We start from the raw sequence: 16,470 nt of genomic DNA on the forward strand, positions 1-16,470 counted from the left end.
ACCTCAACTTCAATTTATACGCTGTGAGAACAATTACCAATATACAACTGCTGTATGACTTGCATGCTTTGGGGGGATCCATTGCGAGCTACCAGCTACCACAATGGCCTCTGCTGTTCCTATGTTCAGGAGCCTGGCTCCCCGTCTCTCAAAGGAGTTCTTCACCTGCAGTCAATGCCTACATCATAATCAAGCTCAGTTCCGCAACTTCTCGCGAAGATGGATGGGCATGCACCGCTTCCAGAACAGCACCAGAATGGCCCCCTTCCTTCCAGCAACACGCAAACAAGACCTTTCAATATTAAACTTATCATTCTTTTCTTCCGCTGCAAAGTTTACCACGAATGGCTCCTCCGCCAGCAGCTCCAAATATCCCGACGTGAGCAGCAAAGTTGTGGCTTACTGGCTTTTGGGAAGCGCTGCCTCTGTCTTTGGCATTGTTGTGTTTGGAGGTTTAACAAGGCTAACAGAATCCGGGTTTGTTTTTCTGTTTCGTTTAGCCCAGACAGAGGACGTTTGCTAACCTACGTTTTTAACACCAGACTGAGTATTACAGAATGGAGACCAGTGACCGGCTCCTTACCCCCGTTCAACACGGCCGACTGGGAATCTGAATTCGAGAAATACAGATCCTTCCCTGAATACCAAGTCCTGAGGCCCAATATGTCACTCTCCGAGTTTAAATTCATATACTACATGGAGTGGATCCACAGACAATGGGGCCGCTTCGTTGGTCTCTCCTTTGTTCTACCAGCGGCCTACTTTGTCGCAACCAAGAGGGTTTCCAAGCCTATGTCCATCCGATTACTGGGAATTTCCGGCCTGATCGGGTTTCAAGGCATCATTGGTTGGTGGATGGTTAAGTCAGGACTGAAAGATGACCTCTTCACTCCCGGTAGCCATCCCAGAGTCAGCCAGTACAGATTAACCGCACATCTGGGCTCAGCCTTCCTCTGCTATACCGCCATGCTGTGGAACGGGTTGGCAATCCTACGCTCTAACCGCCTTATTGCAGACCCTTCCAAGGGCATCGAAATCCTCAACGCCCTTCGCCATCCTAAACTCAGCATCTTTCGCAAATCCGTTGCCGGACTTACCCTTCTCGTCTTTGCTACGGCCATGTCCGGCGGTCTCGTCGCTGGCCTTGACGCAGGCCTCATATACAACGAATTCCCTTACATGGGAGAAGGTTTCGTGCCTCCCACCTCTGAACTCTTTTCCTCTCACTACTCCCGACTAGCAGATAAATCAGACCTCTGGTGGCGCAACATGCTCGAGAACCCATCACTCGTCCAGCTCAACCATCGCATCTTAGCCATGACGACCTTCTCTTCCGTAATGGGCTTGTGGGCCTATACTCGCTTCTCGCAGAATGTCAAACAGTTACTACCCAAGATTGCAAAGAAGGGCATGCATGGCGTTGTTGGCTTCACGTTCCTACAAGCTTCGTTAGGAATTTCGACTCTCGTATACCTGGTCCCCATTCACCTTGCCTCAGCGCATCAAGCGGGTAGTTTATTCCTGTTGACATGGGTTCTTGTGCTTGGGAGCAGAATTTGGCATCCATCGCGCACTGCACGGCTGCTACAGATGGCGGCAAAGATGAGCAAGAGCGCCGCACCTAAGACTGTTGCTGGTCGATAGATTCTGGCCCTCCCCCGTTTGTTGGAGTTGAAGATCATATTCTGAGGTTGTGCAAGCCTCTGTAAATCAATCTCTTCTTCATGTACAGTGTAATTTTAAACCATTTTTCTTTTAACTATCCATATTCTCTACTTTCTCCTCTTATACATTTTTGATCTTCGTTCCCTACATATACTTTATACCTCTCTACCCAATGAGCAGTCACCCTTCTCGTATGGAACCACTACCAAGATTATCCCCAGTCAATGTTATACATATGTATATACTTTTCACCCTTCATACCCTCAAATCACATCATATCCAGTCCCCGTTCCGCGAATCTCAACATGGACTAAACTTTACCACTCAAGACTACAAGGTGTATCGTACATAATTTTTGAATACAGTACACATGCCGAAGACGAAAAGCGAAGTGAAGGCTGTATATATCTTGATTTTTTCATTGTGGGAGGTATATTTAACGAAACTGAAACATTTCCACAGCTGATGACCAATAAAAAAGAGCAAAGAGCGAAGGAAAGGAAATGAGAAAGGAGGTAAGGAAAGCAGGGAACAGTGTCCATGTTACAATTTTTTACTTGTCCAGGTAGGGAAATAAGATCATATCTTTCAGAAAGAGAGGGGAGCTCAGGGGATTAGAGAAAATAAAACAGGAGGTGGAAAATATGACAGGGTTTGACAATAAGACAGAACGCCACCTAAACAGCCAGGGAGAGCAGAGGGCCAGAGAGGACAGCCAAACAAAGATCACGAACAATGTTCGTCCAAACGAAAAGGGGACTCGGGTTCAGAAAACGCAAGGATTTGCTATCACTTCTCTCTAAGGACGCAAACGAACAAGATGTATACTTCAAAAAAGAAACAAGAATTCAAAGAATCTCCAACGGCTGAAAACAAAGCTTCTGAGAAAGGAGAGATGCTACAAAGCCAAGTATCAATAGGCAAAAACTGACAATCATACAGAACATGACATGAAGAGGAGATGACAGGGAAAAAATATCATACGAAAAGAGAAATAGTTCAAGAATTACACAGAAGCAGGAAAATTGCTGGCGCTTCATATGTCTCTCCTTTTGATTGCAAACTGGTCAGAGATTCTTAGGTACTCTGTAGCTACACAGCGGTATAATTACGGGGAAAAGCAAGCATGGAATAAGGCCACTTGAAGTCAGTGTCGCATCTGATCTCAAATAACCCATGCTGGAACTAAGACAGCAAGTCTAGAATGAAACCCACTCTCCCCTTCTTTAAAGAAAAATGATGCCCTCGTCAGATTATCATGCTTTGAACCATGTTATTATTTGCGACTCACTCACTCACTCACAATCTCACCCAGGTCATTTTTCTTAGGCATCCAGAATCTAAACTCACTTTGCCTCCCACTGACATTACTCATCCCCCTCTCCACCTGTGCTCTCACCAGTCAATGGCTCAAACTGGCAAGCCACTCGCCCCGGTGCGTCGTCAGGCGACTCTCTCCGCTTCTCAAGGTGAGGTGGAGTTGGAGGAGCGCGACGCTGGTAGATTTGTCGAATACCCTCGATCCTCCCGCACATGGCTTATGCGCAGAGTTGGAGGGAGAGGATCTCTGAAGATGTCCGTCAGATAGGAGGGTTGGATGGGTTGATGTGAGCGATGCCCGTTGCATGCAGGTATTAGGTGGTCGTCTGGGCCGATGAGAACGAAGAGGGGGAGGGGAGGGAGGGTTCGTTGACTTTGGAGTAATAGCCCTTGGCCCCGGTTTTGTGTTGGAGGTGGCGAAAGGCGGTTGCTCCGAGTTTGGTTTGTGTATGGGGCGTTTAAAGGAGGGGTGAGTGGGCTTGAGAGGGCGGATACCTCCACCATTGTACGATTAGAATCCATGTCGCGGAATAACACCGACGCGGTGACAATGAGCGCATCGATACGCTGGCGAGCGTCGCCCGTCAGGTCGCAGTAATACCGGTTGTAGTTGTGGTAATTGTCGTTGCCGGCATTGTGATTGAGAGGCCTGCTACCTAGGAAAACGACACCGTCATTATTTCTCCCCCCGTCGTTGTCGATGCCGTCTTCGACGTGGGTCGGATCAGAAAATTCCTTATAATCAGCAGTGCTACTGTTGGGTGCCAAGCTCGAGGAGAGGGAAACGCTACGACGAGTGGCACTTCGTGTTCCAATACATGGCTTTCCTGGCAGGCTAACCACACTCTCGTCGTCCCCTGATTCAGTGTTATCAGTGGTGATGACCATTCCACCATCACCATCCCCCACATCATTCGAGGTATCAGACATCATTACCTCATCCTCTTCAGACCCATGTTCGTCGACATCTCCTTCGTCATCGCCAATACTGTCGTCCACGGCATTGGGATCAAATACAGGACCTGTAAATGTCCTCGTGCCAGTGTGATGCCCACCACCCCGGCGGATCCAGCATGGGGTGCAGATCTGAAAGCCACATGTCGTGCAACGATTCAGGGTGGCTTTGTTGTGATCGTTGCATTTGTCACATTTAGCCGTATGAATGACGATCTGCTTGAAGTTATTATGTCCACTGGCAGCTGAGTATGGAGATGGAAATGCACTGTTAGCTACCGTTGAAGTTGAAACTGGGTCGCTAACAACTGTGAATCGTGGAGGCACAGGAAGAACCTCCTCGTTGGGAGTCTCGCCTGGAGCATCGAACGCTTCAGTACTGGATGGCACTGGAGACAGCGAAGGCGACGTGCTGCTGGGATCGTCGCTGGGTAAGCGTGCTTCAGGGGTACGGGAGGGGAATTTGTGGTCCAGGGGGGCTTTAGGAGGACTAGGTGAGGAACCTCTCGATGTGGAAAAGGTTTTTACAGTCTCCATAGCTAATGTTTGGGAGAGCTAGGGAGTTAGAGAGGACAAGCTAGCTCCGTGAGATTTGAGTAGAAGTCTTGGACCAGTGATGAGACTCACAAAAAGAACTAGATCTTAAAGGACAAGAGTATCAAGATAATATGGATTGAGAGAGAGTTGAAAAAGTGTGCAATGTATCTCATGTCAAGACACAGTGTTGATTTTAAAGGTCAGAGAAACTGTTTGTTGAACAGATAGATGTACTGTGAATAGTTGTTAAGAGTTGAAAGCAGAAGAAAACTAAGCAATAAATAGTCAAAAAATCATGAACTGTTTCAACAAGTATTCACAATTATCCTATTGTGAATAATGGAATAACTTAATCATTGAAGTGAATATGTAGATGAACTTCATTATTTCAGAAATCTGAGAACAGTTAGAGAGCTCATTGGATAAATAGGAAAAGAACACTGAAAATGCTACCTGCAAGTGAAAATAATGACACAGTATTCCAAGAGTGACTTGAGAAGATCCAACGAGCAGAGTATCCCACAACCCGTTTCCTGGGGTGGGGCGAATATCCTAGATTAATGTGGAACGTAATGGGAGCTGCGGCGATACCCTCCAGCAGGGTATATGTTTCTTTCAGATATTATCGCATTTAGATGGTGAATCGTATGTAGGGCAAACAGTAACAGCAAACAAGAGGCCTGAGAAGAGGCACTTTCGTATATCGAGTGGATGGCGGAAGATGAACAGTCGAGTGTATTGCTTGCTGAAGATCATCCACTGAAGAAATTCCATATCGTCAACAGAAGTATACATTTCCGCGGTAGATGAAACGATCTTCTTTCTATGTCGAAGGCAACAACTACTGGAAAATCCCGCAAAAAATAGCGATGGCATCGGATGAGGCAAAACTATTCACCTAAGTAGAAGAATTCAAGGGGATATTCACACATCTTGGCTTGCGGATGTGTGTACCACAAGACGGTATTATTGGCAAATGCTGTCGAAGTGGTAAGACATGCCCCGGGTTGTGAAGAAAATAGAGATGTACCCAAGATTCAACGAAGAATTGTAATCCCCGCCCTCACAATGAGAAGCGAAAACAAGAGGAATTACAAGCAGAGCGAGAGTGGGTATGTATTCCAATATCTAAATTGGTTTTAGTATCTGTTGGTCTTAGGACATGGTTATGCTTTAAGAGGGCATTGAAACCAGCGATAATATAGGGAATTTTAGTAAAGAAGACCAACAATTTCAAAAGCACCGATTCCTCCACCAAGAGAAAGGAAGAATATTTGGAGATTTATAGGCTTTTGTCGATAGGTGTCCCGGATTAATGCACCGGAAAGGTAGACGTCACACCCAGAGAAACGTTATAAGATATTTCTAAATAACTTCTTTAGAAAAGGAAAAGGGGATCCAAGATGAAAAGAAGACAACTATCCTAGACCCACGAGGAATGAAAACTATTGACTGACTGACTTCTATTTTCACAACCTATATAGGACTGATCGGTTCGTAATCCATCTCCATGTAGACGTCATTCATGAAATCGAGCAAAATATCATCTCACACCTCGAATTTTATTTATGTGCTGATGCATATGTTAGAATTAACCGACGGCTATACAAGAAAATCCAGAAAAATATTGATGGCACAGCACCGGGGGGTGGGGGGGGGGAATGGGTTTTGTAGGAGAACTCACGAATTCCCTCCACAGTGAGAGGCTTAATACCCACAACCTCGGCTGCCAACTTCTCCTCCTTCGCAGCCGCACTCTTATCCTCCTTCATGAACGGGAACGCAAGCACCTCCTTAATACTATAATTATCAGTCAGGAACATGACAAGTCGATCAATACCCATTCCCCAGCCTCCAGTCGGCGGGAGACCGTATTCCAAACTGGTACAGAAGTTCTCATCAATCATCTGCGCTTCGTCGTCGCCCTGTGCCTTCTGCGAAGCCTGTTCTTCGAACCGCAGTCGCTGGTCGAAGGGGTCGTTCAACTCAGTGTATGCGTTGACAATCTCCTTCTTGCACACGAAGGCTTCGAAGCGCTCACATAACCCGACGTTGTTACGATGGTACTTGGCGAGCGGTGACATCATCTGCGGATGCCCCGTGATGAAGGTGGGGTTGATGCAGGTCTCTTCGATGAACTCCCCGACAAGCTTATCCAGCATGCGCGCGTTGGTCTCTGGAGGGCTGCACTGGACATTCACCTTCATGAGAAGCTTCTTGAGGAACTCGTTTGTTTCCGGGGTATGAAGCTGATCGCCAGGCGGGAACTTCTCGCCTGTTGCTTCCTCAAGGGCGGGGATCATCTCGATTCGCTTCCACGGAGCCTTCCAGTTGACCTTGTACTCCTCTCCTGTCTGGGTGTGGAAGGTCGTCTCGTAGCCACCAGTGATGTGCTTGACGAGTCCAGAAACCAGCTCCTCAGTCACGTTCATGACATCGTAAACGTCAGCATACGCCCAATAGAATTCGCAGGTTGTAAACTCCGGGTTATGCGTCAGGTCGATGCCTTCGTTTCGGAACTGACGACCCAGCTCGTAGACTCGCTCTAAGCCACCAACGATCAACATCTTGAGATAAAGCTCTGGTGCGACTCTCATGAACATGTCCATGTTTAGATCGTTGTGGTGGGTAATGAATGGCTTGGCAGTAGCACCACCTGCAATACTGTTCATCATTGGAGTTTCCACCTCGACGAAGTCACGCTCATCGAAAAAGCGACGGATGTAGGTAATCATCTTCGACCGGGTGATGAAGACATTTCGCGACTTGTCGTTCATAATCAAGTCGAGATACCGTTGTCTATATCGCTGTTCCTGATCGCGAAGCCCATAATGCTCTGAAGGAATCTGGTGCAGACACGGTGCAAGCAAAATGACCTCCTTGGCAAATATTGACAGTTCTCCATCTGCACGGTTCTTTGGAGCAGTGCGGCCGGGCCACCCCACGACACCAATGATATCTCCTCTTCTCAGATGCTCATGCTGGGCTTCGAAGGAAACATCGCCTTCCGCATTTTGCGACTGGCAAGCAACTTGAATCTTTACGCCTTCCGCGCGAACATCGTAGAATATCAACTTGGCACCGGCCGACCGCTTGGTGTAAATCCGTCCCGCAATGCGCACTTCCTTCTCTTTGATCTGATCTCCCTTCTGTAGCGACTCGTACTTCTTGATAATCTCCCGCGCATCGTCCGTGACCTGGAACTTGTGCGGGTAAGGATTGGGGCTCCTGGTTTGTCGGAGCTTGTTCACTCGTCCACTTCGGATCTCGAAATATTGCTATAAATGCGGCAAAAGGGGGAAGCAAATCAAACCAGTTAATTTCCCTTCTTCCAAATTCCAAACAAGAGAAGTAAATTAGACAGTAAATTAGACAGTGTTAGACTCACATTAGGCGTTAGATTGCTCTCTTCCTCCTCAGCACTGGCCTTCTTCTCCGCCTTAGGCGGTGCAACAGCGGCCTTTTCCTTCTTTTCCGCCTCCTTGGCCCGCAGCTTTTGTCTCTTCTTCAATTCTGACTTGGATACCCTTTCGCCAGTGACTTCGTCGAGGTGCAAGTTGGCGAGATTCCCAGCGGCGGCATCAGCGGATGAGTCCTGATCTGGTCCCGCCATCGTTTAATCGTTTAAGAGTGAGGGCAGCTGGTTTATGAGGTGGCCTATGCTAGTTCGGTTTGCTTGAGATGTCCACAGGGCTTCAGATAGTTTGCGAGGGTTCTTGGAGTGTGTTCAATATCTACCGAAGCGATTGATTGCGGGTTGCGACAGAACTCTTTGTTTCGAAATACAATTGTTGGTGGGGTTTGCATGCGTTTGGAGGGTTGAAAGTTGATTCTGCAGTTAAAATACTTGAAATCGATGAGTCAAAATATCACAGAAAACTTTCACTCCTATTTTTCTCCGAGCCCAATTCGAGTGTGATCGTCCTACCAACAGTAGCAGAGTTATTAAGTATGAAATATAGCTTAGGCTACACTACGCCCTAGCGATATTTATTAGCCTTAAAGGATTTTTATGCAATGTAAGTAAATCCTCGTCCTGGATCAGTCAGTTTCTCTCACTGCTTCCCGCTACTCTTTTCATATGGCCCTAACCCTAAACCCTACTATTTCCTAATGGAGACAAATACAGAGGGCCTCGAGATTAAGGGGTTTATCAGCAAAGTCAACGAGGAGACCAAAGAGGGATCTTCTCGGGTGACTTGGGTAATACAAGTAATCCGCATTCGGCATATGTCATATCCCTTCATTTTGTTCTAGGGAACTCTCTACACAAATCTCGTACACTAACTGCCGAAGTAGAAGGGTGGATAATACAGAGTGCAGGGACCAAAACTGTTCACCATCAATCAATCCAACCTAGAACAGGCTAAATATTTACCAGAAAGAAGAAGAAATGGACTAGGACATGCAAATTTACTAGTAAATTTCTTCCCGGATTCAGGAAAAATGATCGAACTGAGACAGCAAGCACCAGAAAGCCCAGAATACTTCACCTCGAAAGAAGCATCAACATCCCCACACGAAAGCATCATCATTCTTCCCCCCCTCCTCTTTTTAAGGGGGAAAAAACAATAGCGATTACAAATTGGTTAGAATCTCAGACTTGGTCGGCGTTGAGCATAACAAAATCACGCATCCCAGCATCGTCCTCGATAATCCTCAACGACTCCATCGCCTTTTTAAGTTTGTCTTGCTCCTTTTTCAAATCACGTCGGCGCATTTGCCGTTCAGGATCTTCGACCATGAGTTCGAGGCAGCGTTCGGACGCTAGGTGAATACATAGTAGAAAATGAGTGGATTAGCCGCATGGAACAGAGAGAAGCTGAAATTTTACACACGGATATCACGGGAGGTGTTGGGGGGAGATAAGATACGTATCTATTCACATAGATAGAGACACGTACCGTTATCATTCAAAATTCCAAGTTCTTTGAGGATGACAGAACGGAGTTCCTTGTCGAACTTAATGAATAGCTTCGAGTGAACGCTCTGGCAAAGAGTATCGACGAAACGAGAACTTGCCACCTCGTAGTACGCCCTGGAGGCCTGCGTAGCATGTCCATATTAATTGACCTGCGCAAGTGGGAAATGGAGGTTCATGAACCATACAGCCATAATCTCAATCTCTCTGGTAAACTCATCTTCCCCCATATCTGCATCGGTGAGCTTATCTGGCTCAACTCTTCTTCCATTCAGTGCTACACCCCCCGAATTAACAAACTGAGCTGCCCGACATTCCTGTCTTTTTGCCTTCAGGAAATCGAAGGCATCCTTCTGAGCTCGCTGAAATGTTTCACTGGCCATCGTGAATGGCTTCGTGCACTCGATTTGGTAGCATTCACTAGTGTGGCGGAGGTGCGGCTCCTTCAATACCTGTAGAAAATTCAAAATAATACCCTTTAACTCTCCATAGAGTGCTGTGCGTTGGTATGAGGAAAAGACCACGTCTAGGTTCTCCATAAGAAACCCTTCCATTAAGGTGTAGGTGGCGGCTAGGAACTCTTCCATTGGTTGATCCCAATGCTTAACGCTGAGCTTGTTCATTGTTTCCACTGCGAGCGGGTTCGCAAGTCCAGGCACCCCCGAGGCATAAGTGTTGCTACTAATTTCTCTGATATCTTCGAGGCTAAATATTTTGACAGGTCCTACCCCACACTTCAAGTTAGTGACAAGTCGATAGACTTATAGGGATTAAACATCAAATACGAACTTGTAAATCGGTCAAAGCGTCTAGTCAAATACCCATTCTGATTAGAAGCTGAGGAGTTTTGCAGCAGTGGTGACTTCATCTGTCGTTTGACACCGGGATCGGGTTCTAACGTGCCCGCTTTGCGTTTATTGGGTGAAGGGCGGCTCTCCGTAATCTCGCAATCCCCATCGTCAAAGCTGATCGATGTATTACAGTGTTGATTTGGTACTCTCCTGGAGGGATATTTCTCCACGACCGCTCCTATCTTCATTGTTGGTCGAGTTATTAATAGGCTCTGCTGGAAATCTGCCGCAATCTTCATCCACTGCTTTTGCAGAGGGAAATCCAATCCCACGGAGCCACCATTCATATGACTGCATATGACATTGTTGAAGTCATTCAATTTGTCGGACAATATGAATTGAATGTTTGCAGAGGGCGGATCAGGCAGAGTCATCAGCTCATTTTCGACTGCCTGTGCTCGAACCTCAATCTGATCTCTAATCCCAGGTAAACTGTGTTCTATTTGCTTCTTCAGCAGCTTTGATAGGGCCATCTGCAGATTACGGGTGCCGAATCTTTCACTATGTGCAGAAAGTTCATTTTTCCAAGGGCCCGTGTTGAAAAACTCAACCTCCTCCTCACGAGCTTGAGCATACTCGACTTGGGGATTTGGATTGTTTCGAACGACATAATAGCTATGACCAACTATGAACTTGTCACCACGCAGGATCTCTATCCACTGGTCATATCCCTCCCCATAACCAATGCGGTCCGGTTTAGTAAGAACCCCCAGTGTTCTTGAAGTTGCCCCAACCTCTCTAATAATCCTAGCCGCACTTGAGTTTGTGGCATCATCCGTCATTGGAAGCGTCAAAATAACAGTGCAGTTACTTGATGAGATATATTGCCTCACAAGGTTTTCAACAAGAGTCACCAGATACTCTTCCCCACCAACTTCTGCGACATTGATGACACCTGGGAGATCATAGAATGATAGGTTTGGGAAATGCGGTGCAGAGATATCAAGACGGACCACATTTGGTGAGAACTTTACCTGAGTACTCTCATCTGTTCCAACATTGTGCCCCGGAATGTACTCCTCATATGGGGTAGATGGGTTCAAAGTAGCCAACTGCGCCCATTTCAACGCCTCTTGAACGCCAGCTTTGTCGGTCAATGTGATGAAAGGAATGTGTTCCGGGTCCTGCTCGATCCATGGGCCCAAACCCCCGCCTTTTCTACCGCGTTTCATAACCTTGCTGCTGTAGATGTATTTCTTCATAAGGAATATCTTGCAGGTCCAAGTTGGATCTGGTTGATCGCAGTCGGCTAGATTGATCTCCAATGGGCATCGGGTGCAACAGCCAGCGCTTCGGGGCACTTTGATCTCACTCATCCCTTCAATCAGCGAGCTTTTTCCAGTGCTTTGATCTCCTACGACGCAGATCTTAGGCAGTGGTAGTTTGTTATTTTCTACACCAAGGTGTCGTAGATCTTGGATTTTTTTCACGAAGGCCTTCGTGGTTTTCGAAATCATATCTATGGAGTCATTGACTTCGCCAACGGGTGAGGAGCTTTCGCCAACCGTTTCTAAATACATGTCATTAGCCGAAATTGCATATATGCAACACAGGACAGGAACAAACATACGCGGAGAGTCCGGAACACAGTAGCTTCTGAGGGTCATCGGGACCATGATAGCCGGGTTCGTACAGATGTTGGGAGTGGAAAAGCAGTAGATGAAGTATTAAACTGAGGGTGTATAGAGAAAAAAAGAAGAAGCAGGATAAAATGTACGTTGGATAAAAGCATGAAACCACCCTGTGGGGTTGGGAAACACTAGGAATTGTTGTCTCTTGAGAATGTTTTGGATGAGGAAACAGGAAAAGCAAAGGAGAAAAGGAGCGAAATGAAGGAAGTAATTTCAGAAACAATAAGGTTGCTAGTTCTATCTCCAGCCTGATAGAAAGCATGAAAGAGACGGAGGAGATGGAAGAGATCTCTTCATTGGGAAAGAAAATTAGAACAGAGGGAGGCGTTGAGCGGGAGGTGTTGCTTTATAGCAACACTCTGGTAGGCAGAAGAGAGGGAAATATGGGAACAGAAATGCAGATCCTACCGCCATTGGCTGGTGCTATTCATAAAGTGTGCTGTAAAGATGCACAAAATCAACCCAGGGTGTTGTGTTGTTGAGCGCTGAGGTTGGGGATAACCTCACAGCGGACTGTTCATGCAAGGCCCTCGCTTACTGGCAACACGTTGGGCAGAGCAACAGAGCCTCCAGCAGATACTGGGTGGTAAGCTGGCAGTAGTAGGCCCCCAGAGCATATTTCAGGGTCGCTACTTGTATTTAATTGTTTACATAGCTCCATCTGCAGAACGGTGGAATATCAACAACAAATAAGATATCCAGACGCTTGTGTCCAGGAGAACGTTGAAAAAGTGAGGTTAAGGTTCAAAACCTGCCAGATAACCCCCGGATCACGTGCGGCGATCTATCCCAACCCCTTCTTCGACAACAAAAGAAAACCCGAGAGCAACAACAGAGGAAAAGATCTAAGGAGACCAATTGGATAAACTGCTGTTTGGTAACAAGGATAACTGCAGAGTAGTTACTACTTAGTTGCTTTGGCGCTTGATTTTGATCTGCCACCCGTCCTCCTACAGCTGCGAATTTCCGCCACCTCCTCTTAAGTTAACAAACTAATCAAGTTACGCGTAACCTAGAGACAATCATTGCGTCTACAATTAGCAAAGAAAGCCCTCAAGAGTCCCATTACTACCAATTTCCCTTATCTCATTAACGACGTCGCAAGCCAAGTGCAAATCTTCGTCCATGCTCAACCTCCCTATCAGAGAATCAGATATGGCCTCCACAAAGGCCGTTATTTTGGTATGCAACCGCTCACATCAAACACCAGTTAAATCTGACTGACAATGCTTGTGTTAGGTTGGCGGGCCCTCAAGAGGCACCAGATTTAGACCTCTATCCCTCGATGTCCCGAAGGTATTTTAACATTCCACCCTCCGCCGCTAAGTCTCAAAACCCTTACCCAGTCACCAGAACGCGCTCTTTTGGAGCGAACCACGCTGACGCGGAATTATCTACAACGCCCCCCTTTTAGCCTTTGTTCGAGGTTGCCGGTCACCCCATCATTTGGCATTGCCTGAAAGCCGTTGCCAAAGTTAAGGTAGTCCGAGAGGTCATATTGGTGGGGTATTACGACGAAACTGTCTTCCGTGATTTCATCAAGGACTCCTCCAAAGAGTTCCCCAATATCCGTATCCAATACCTCCGAGAATACCAGGCTCTCGGCACTGCAGGCGGTCTCTACCATTTCCGTGACGCTATTTTGAAGGGTCATCCTGAGCGCTTTTTCGTCCTCAACGCCGATGTCTGCTGCTCGTTCCCGCTGGGTGAGATGCTCAAGCTGTTTGAAGAGAAGGACGCGGAGGCTGTCATACTAGGAACACGAGTGAGCAACGAAGCTGCGACTAATTTTGGCTGCATCGTCTCCGACAGCCATTCAAAACGCGTGGTACACTACGTCGAGAAACCCGAATCCCATATCTCCAACCTAATCAACTGCGGCGTCTACCTCTTCGCCACGGAATGCATCTTCCCCTCTATCCGTAGCGCAATCAAGCGACGCACGGCGCGCCCACGCCTCCTCTCTTACCCATCGTCCGACAACCTCGACTCATATCAAATTGCCAACCATGTCGACGATGGAGAAAAGCCCGAAGTCCTACGGCTAGAACAGGACATCCTCTCAGACCTGGCTGACAGCAACCGCTTCTTCGTCCACGAGACCAAGGACTTCTGGCGCCAGATCAAAACAGCCGGCTCTGCCGTGCCCGCCAATGCCCTCTATCTTCAACAAGCATTCCAGTCACAGTCCGAAGAGATCTCCGTGCCCTCGGCCACCATCGTACCACCCGTCTACATCCACCCGACCGCCACCGTCGACCCAACTGCGAAACTGGGGCCCAATGTGTCCATTGGTGCCCGCGCTGTGATTGGCCCGGGTGTGCGGATCAAGGAGTCCATCGTCCTTGAGGATGCAGAGATTAAACATGACTCGTGTGTCATGTACTCGATCATCGGGTGGAGTAGCCGTGTGGGTGCATGGGCACGAGTGGAGGGTACACCGATCCCGGTGGGGAGTCATTCGACAACAATCATCAAGAACGGAGTTAAGGTACAGAGTATTACAATTTTAGGCAAGGAGTGTGCGGTGGGCGATGAAGTGAGGGTGCAAAACTGCGTTTGCTTGCCGTATAAGGAGTTGAAGAGGGTACGTTGTTTCTCCATTCATTCTTCCCCATCTCCATTTGGAAATTAACGCGCGAACTAAGAAATTCCCTTGTTGCACTGTTAGGACGTTGCCAACGAAGTCATCATGTAGATGGTCAACTAACCATCTATTCTCGTTCTCAATCTATGCCTCTTTTTGTCTGCCCATATATACTATCCCGTTTAGATTAACCAGACCAGCCAGCCAAGCGTCTAATTGAACAACAATCCCATTTTTCCATTTTTCTGCTATTTCTTTCTATCTTGACCTCTTGATATATTTCCATCTCGACCTATATTTGTGACTTGTTGCTAATTTGGGAGGGCATACATACTCTGTATGTATAACAGAGAAACCAAAATATACATGCCCTTTATATGTTCTACTCCGTAGCTCACGGGAGCAGTTCCCCAAGGCCTTTTCAAATCACTACAAAACATCTTAAGCCTGTCCTTTTCAAGATTAGTGGCTAATTGCTCAATGATTTGGCGCCGCAACGACCTAACCGCCAAGCCCAGGAACCCGCCAACTAACTAGTTAGCAAAGTTGCCGTCCGTCTCGTATTCCACTTCACGGCTGTGGCGGAGTGATCACCGAGTGAAATAGGATGTGTATCTGGAATGCCCCTCGTCTCTCGTCTACCATCTCGGCTTGACTACCACACGTATAACTATTAGTGCTAGCATATGAAATTGGGAAATTTATGTTCAATTGAAAATCTATATCCCATCGCACCAAGACAAGCATTTGCGCTACACGCCACAAAAACCCACCTTCTCTTCTCCCTACTGTACCTGGTTATTTTTACACCACTCCCCGAGAAGAGCGGTATCGATGTTTCATCCCAAGTCTTAGCAGTTCGCATTAACTGGGATGTTGCAGCGTATATCTGAAGTATCCAGTTACACCTCGCAACATCCTCCTCTATGGAGAAGGGTCTAGTTCCTCCTATCTTTACTCTCTGCCAGCCACTTATAATTGAGGATTGAGAAAGTATCTTCGTTCTGTGCTGATTCTATAAATCATCAGCAGACTAATATTCGCCCTTTCAGATCTTAAATATTCCATGCTTGACCTGAGATCTATTTTCTTCTATGACATTGTGCAGCAAATAATCAGAAGATCGGCCATACAACTATGTCGGAGTGGGAAGACGAGAAAAAATTATACCGATTGTTCTATTTCTCAGTTAACGTCGGTTACATCGTGGTTCCAACCAGATCATTGCCAACGCCAGTGAATGTGTTAGGATTCAGCTCGGCCACCATTTCTTCCAGTCCCAGGTGAAGGGGATGGATATTCTATCCGCATTTGTTTAATGGCATCCCGTGCCATCCAGGATAAGGCATTTTACATGAATATCCGACCCTAGCCAGAAGCGCCCTCTGGTTGTCGTTGACCTTGAATTCAGTCAGCACTTCCAGGTTACACTGAACATGTACCCGCACATTTATCAATTCACAGGGACCAATCCAGGACGTCAAAGCAAAGCCAAAAATAAAAGTAAAAATAAAAATAAAAAATCGAACACCAGGAGTCATGATGTCTCAGTGGATGCTATGGATTCCAGCCTAAGGACAAGGTTCGGCAGAATCCCCTGGGTCAACTTGTCCCTGTCAACCCGAAAGGTTCATGATCCTCAACCTCTGGCTAGTTTTTTGACTGCCAAGGTCAATCTGTTCGTAGTCGCCGATACTTTTCAACCTGCAGAGTGGCCCGCGGCGTTCGAACAGCTTGTTCCGTTACTCATGTGCTCCTTCGCGAAGCCGGGTACCTGCCCATCCGATGGCTGCCTGTATGATTTCTGCCAGCCTGACCCGTCAGGCCTTAGACTTCTGCTGTGCGATATATAAGTACAATCACTAAATACCCAATGAATTTGGTTGAATTTGCAATTTCGTAACGGTTTAGCAACTTCCACGCGGGTGGATGTACGTCTTCATTTGGCGTTGATAGATAAACCCTTGCCCCCCACAACGGCTTGCCTGCAGATACGCAACACCA

The 16,470-nt window shown here is 47.0% G+C and overlaps 6 protein-coding genes across 6 annotated transcripts; 3 read left to right on the forward strand and 3 right to left on the reverse strand.

Moving 5' to 3' along the window:
• Nucleotides 1-103: 103 nt before the first annotated feature.
• On the forward strand, nt 104-1,644 carry PADG_08470 (uncharacterized protein; the record flags this gene model as incomplete). Its single annotated transcript, XM_010765514.1, has 2 exons — nt 104-477; nt 543-1,644. 2 exons carry the CDS (start codon nt 104-106, stop codon nt 1,642-1,644), a joined length of 1,476 nt encoding a protein of 491 aa, XP_010763816.1.
• Nucleotides 1,645-3,129: 1,485 nt separating this feature from the next.
• On the reverse strand, nt 3,130-4,476 carry PADG_08471 (uncharacterized protein; the record flags this gene model as incomplete). Its single annotated transcript, XM_010765515.1, has 1 exon — nt 3,130-4,476. One exon carries the CDS (start codon nt 4,474-4,476, stop codon nt 3,130-3,132), a length of 1,347 nt encoding a protein of 448 aa, XP_010763817.1.
• A 1,562-nt stretch (nt 4,477-6,038) lies between these two features.
• Nucleotides 6,039-8,089, reverse strand: PADG_08472 (lysine-tRNA ligase; the record flags this gene model as incomplete). Its single annotated transcript, XM_010765479.1, has 2 exons — nt 6,039-7,754; nt 7,865-8,089. The coding sequence occupies 2 exons, from the start codon at nt 8,087-8,089 to the stop codon at nt 6,039-6,041; spliced, it is 1,941 nt and encodes a 646-aa protein (XP_010763781.1).
• Nucleotides 8,090-9,073: 984 nt separating this feature from the next.
• On the reverse strand, nt 9,074-11,864 carry PADG_08473 (uncharacterized protein; the record flags this gene model as incomplete). Its single annotated transcript, XM_010765516.1, has 5 exons — nt 9,074-9,243; nt 9,381-9,522; nt 9,586-10,121; nt 10,187-11,758; nt 11,819-11,864. The coding sequence occupies 5 exons, from the start codon at nt 11,862-11,864 to the stop codon at nt 9,074-9,076; spliced, it is 2,466 nt and encodes an 821-aa protein (XP_010763818.1).
• Nucleotides 11,865-13,004: 1,140 nt separating this feature from the next.
• Nucleotides 13,005-14,577, forward strand: PADG_08474 (uncharacterized protein; the record flags this gene model as incomplete). Its single annotated transcript, XM_010765517.1, has 4 exons — nt 13,005-13,061; nt 13,119-13,175; nt 13,294-14,466; nt 14,551-14,577. The coding sequence occupies 4 exons, from the start codon at nt 13,005-13,007 to the stop codon at nt 14,575-14,577; spliced, it is 1,314 nt and encodes a 437-aa protein (XP_010763819.1).
• A 1,026-nt stretch (nt 14,578-15,603) lies between these two features.
• On the forward strand, nt 15,604-16,319 carry PADG_12459 (uncharacterized protein; the record flags this gene model as incomplete). Its single annotated transcript, XM_010765529.1, has 2 exons — nt 15,604-15,749; nt 15,839-16,319. 2 exons carry the CDS (start codon nt 15,604-15,606, stop codon nt 16,317-16,319), a joined length of 627 nt encoding a protein of 208 aa, XP_010763831.1.
• Nucleotides 16,320-16,470: the final 151 nt, after the last annotated feature.

Source organism: Paracoccidioides brasiliensis (genome assembly GCF_000150735.1).
Source record: "Paracoccidioides brasiliensis Pb18 unplaced genomic scaffold supercont2.18, whole genome shotgun sequence".
Taxonomy (NCBI): Eukaryota; Fungi; Ascomycota; class Eurotiomycetes; order Onygenales; family Ajellomycetaceae; genus Paracoccidioides; species Paracoccidioides brasiliensis.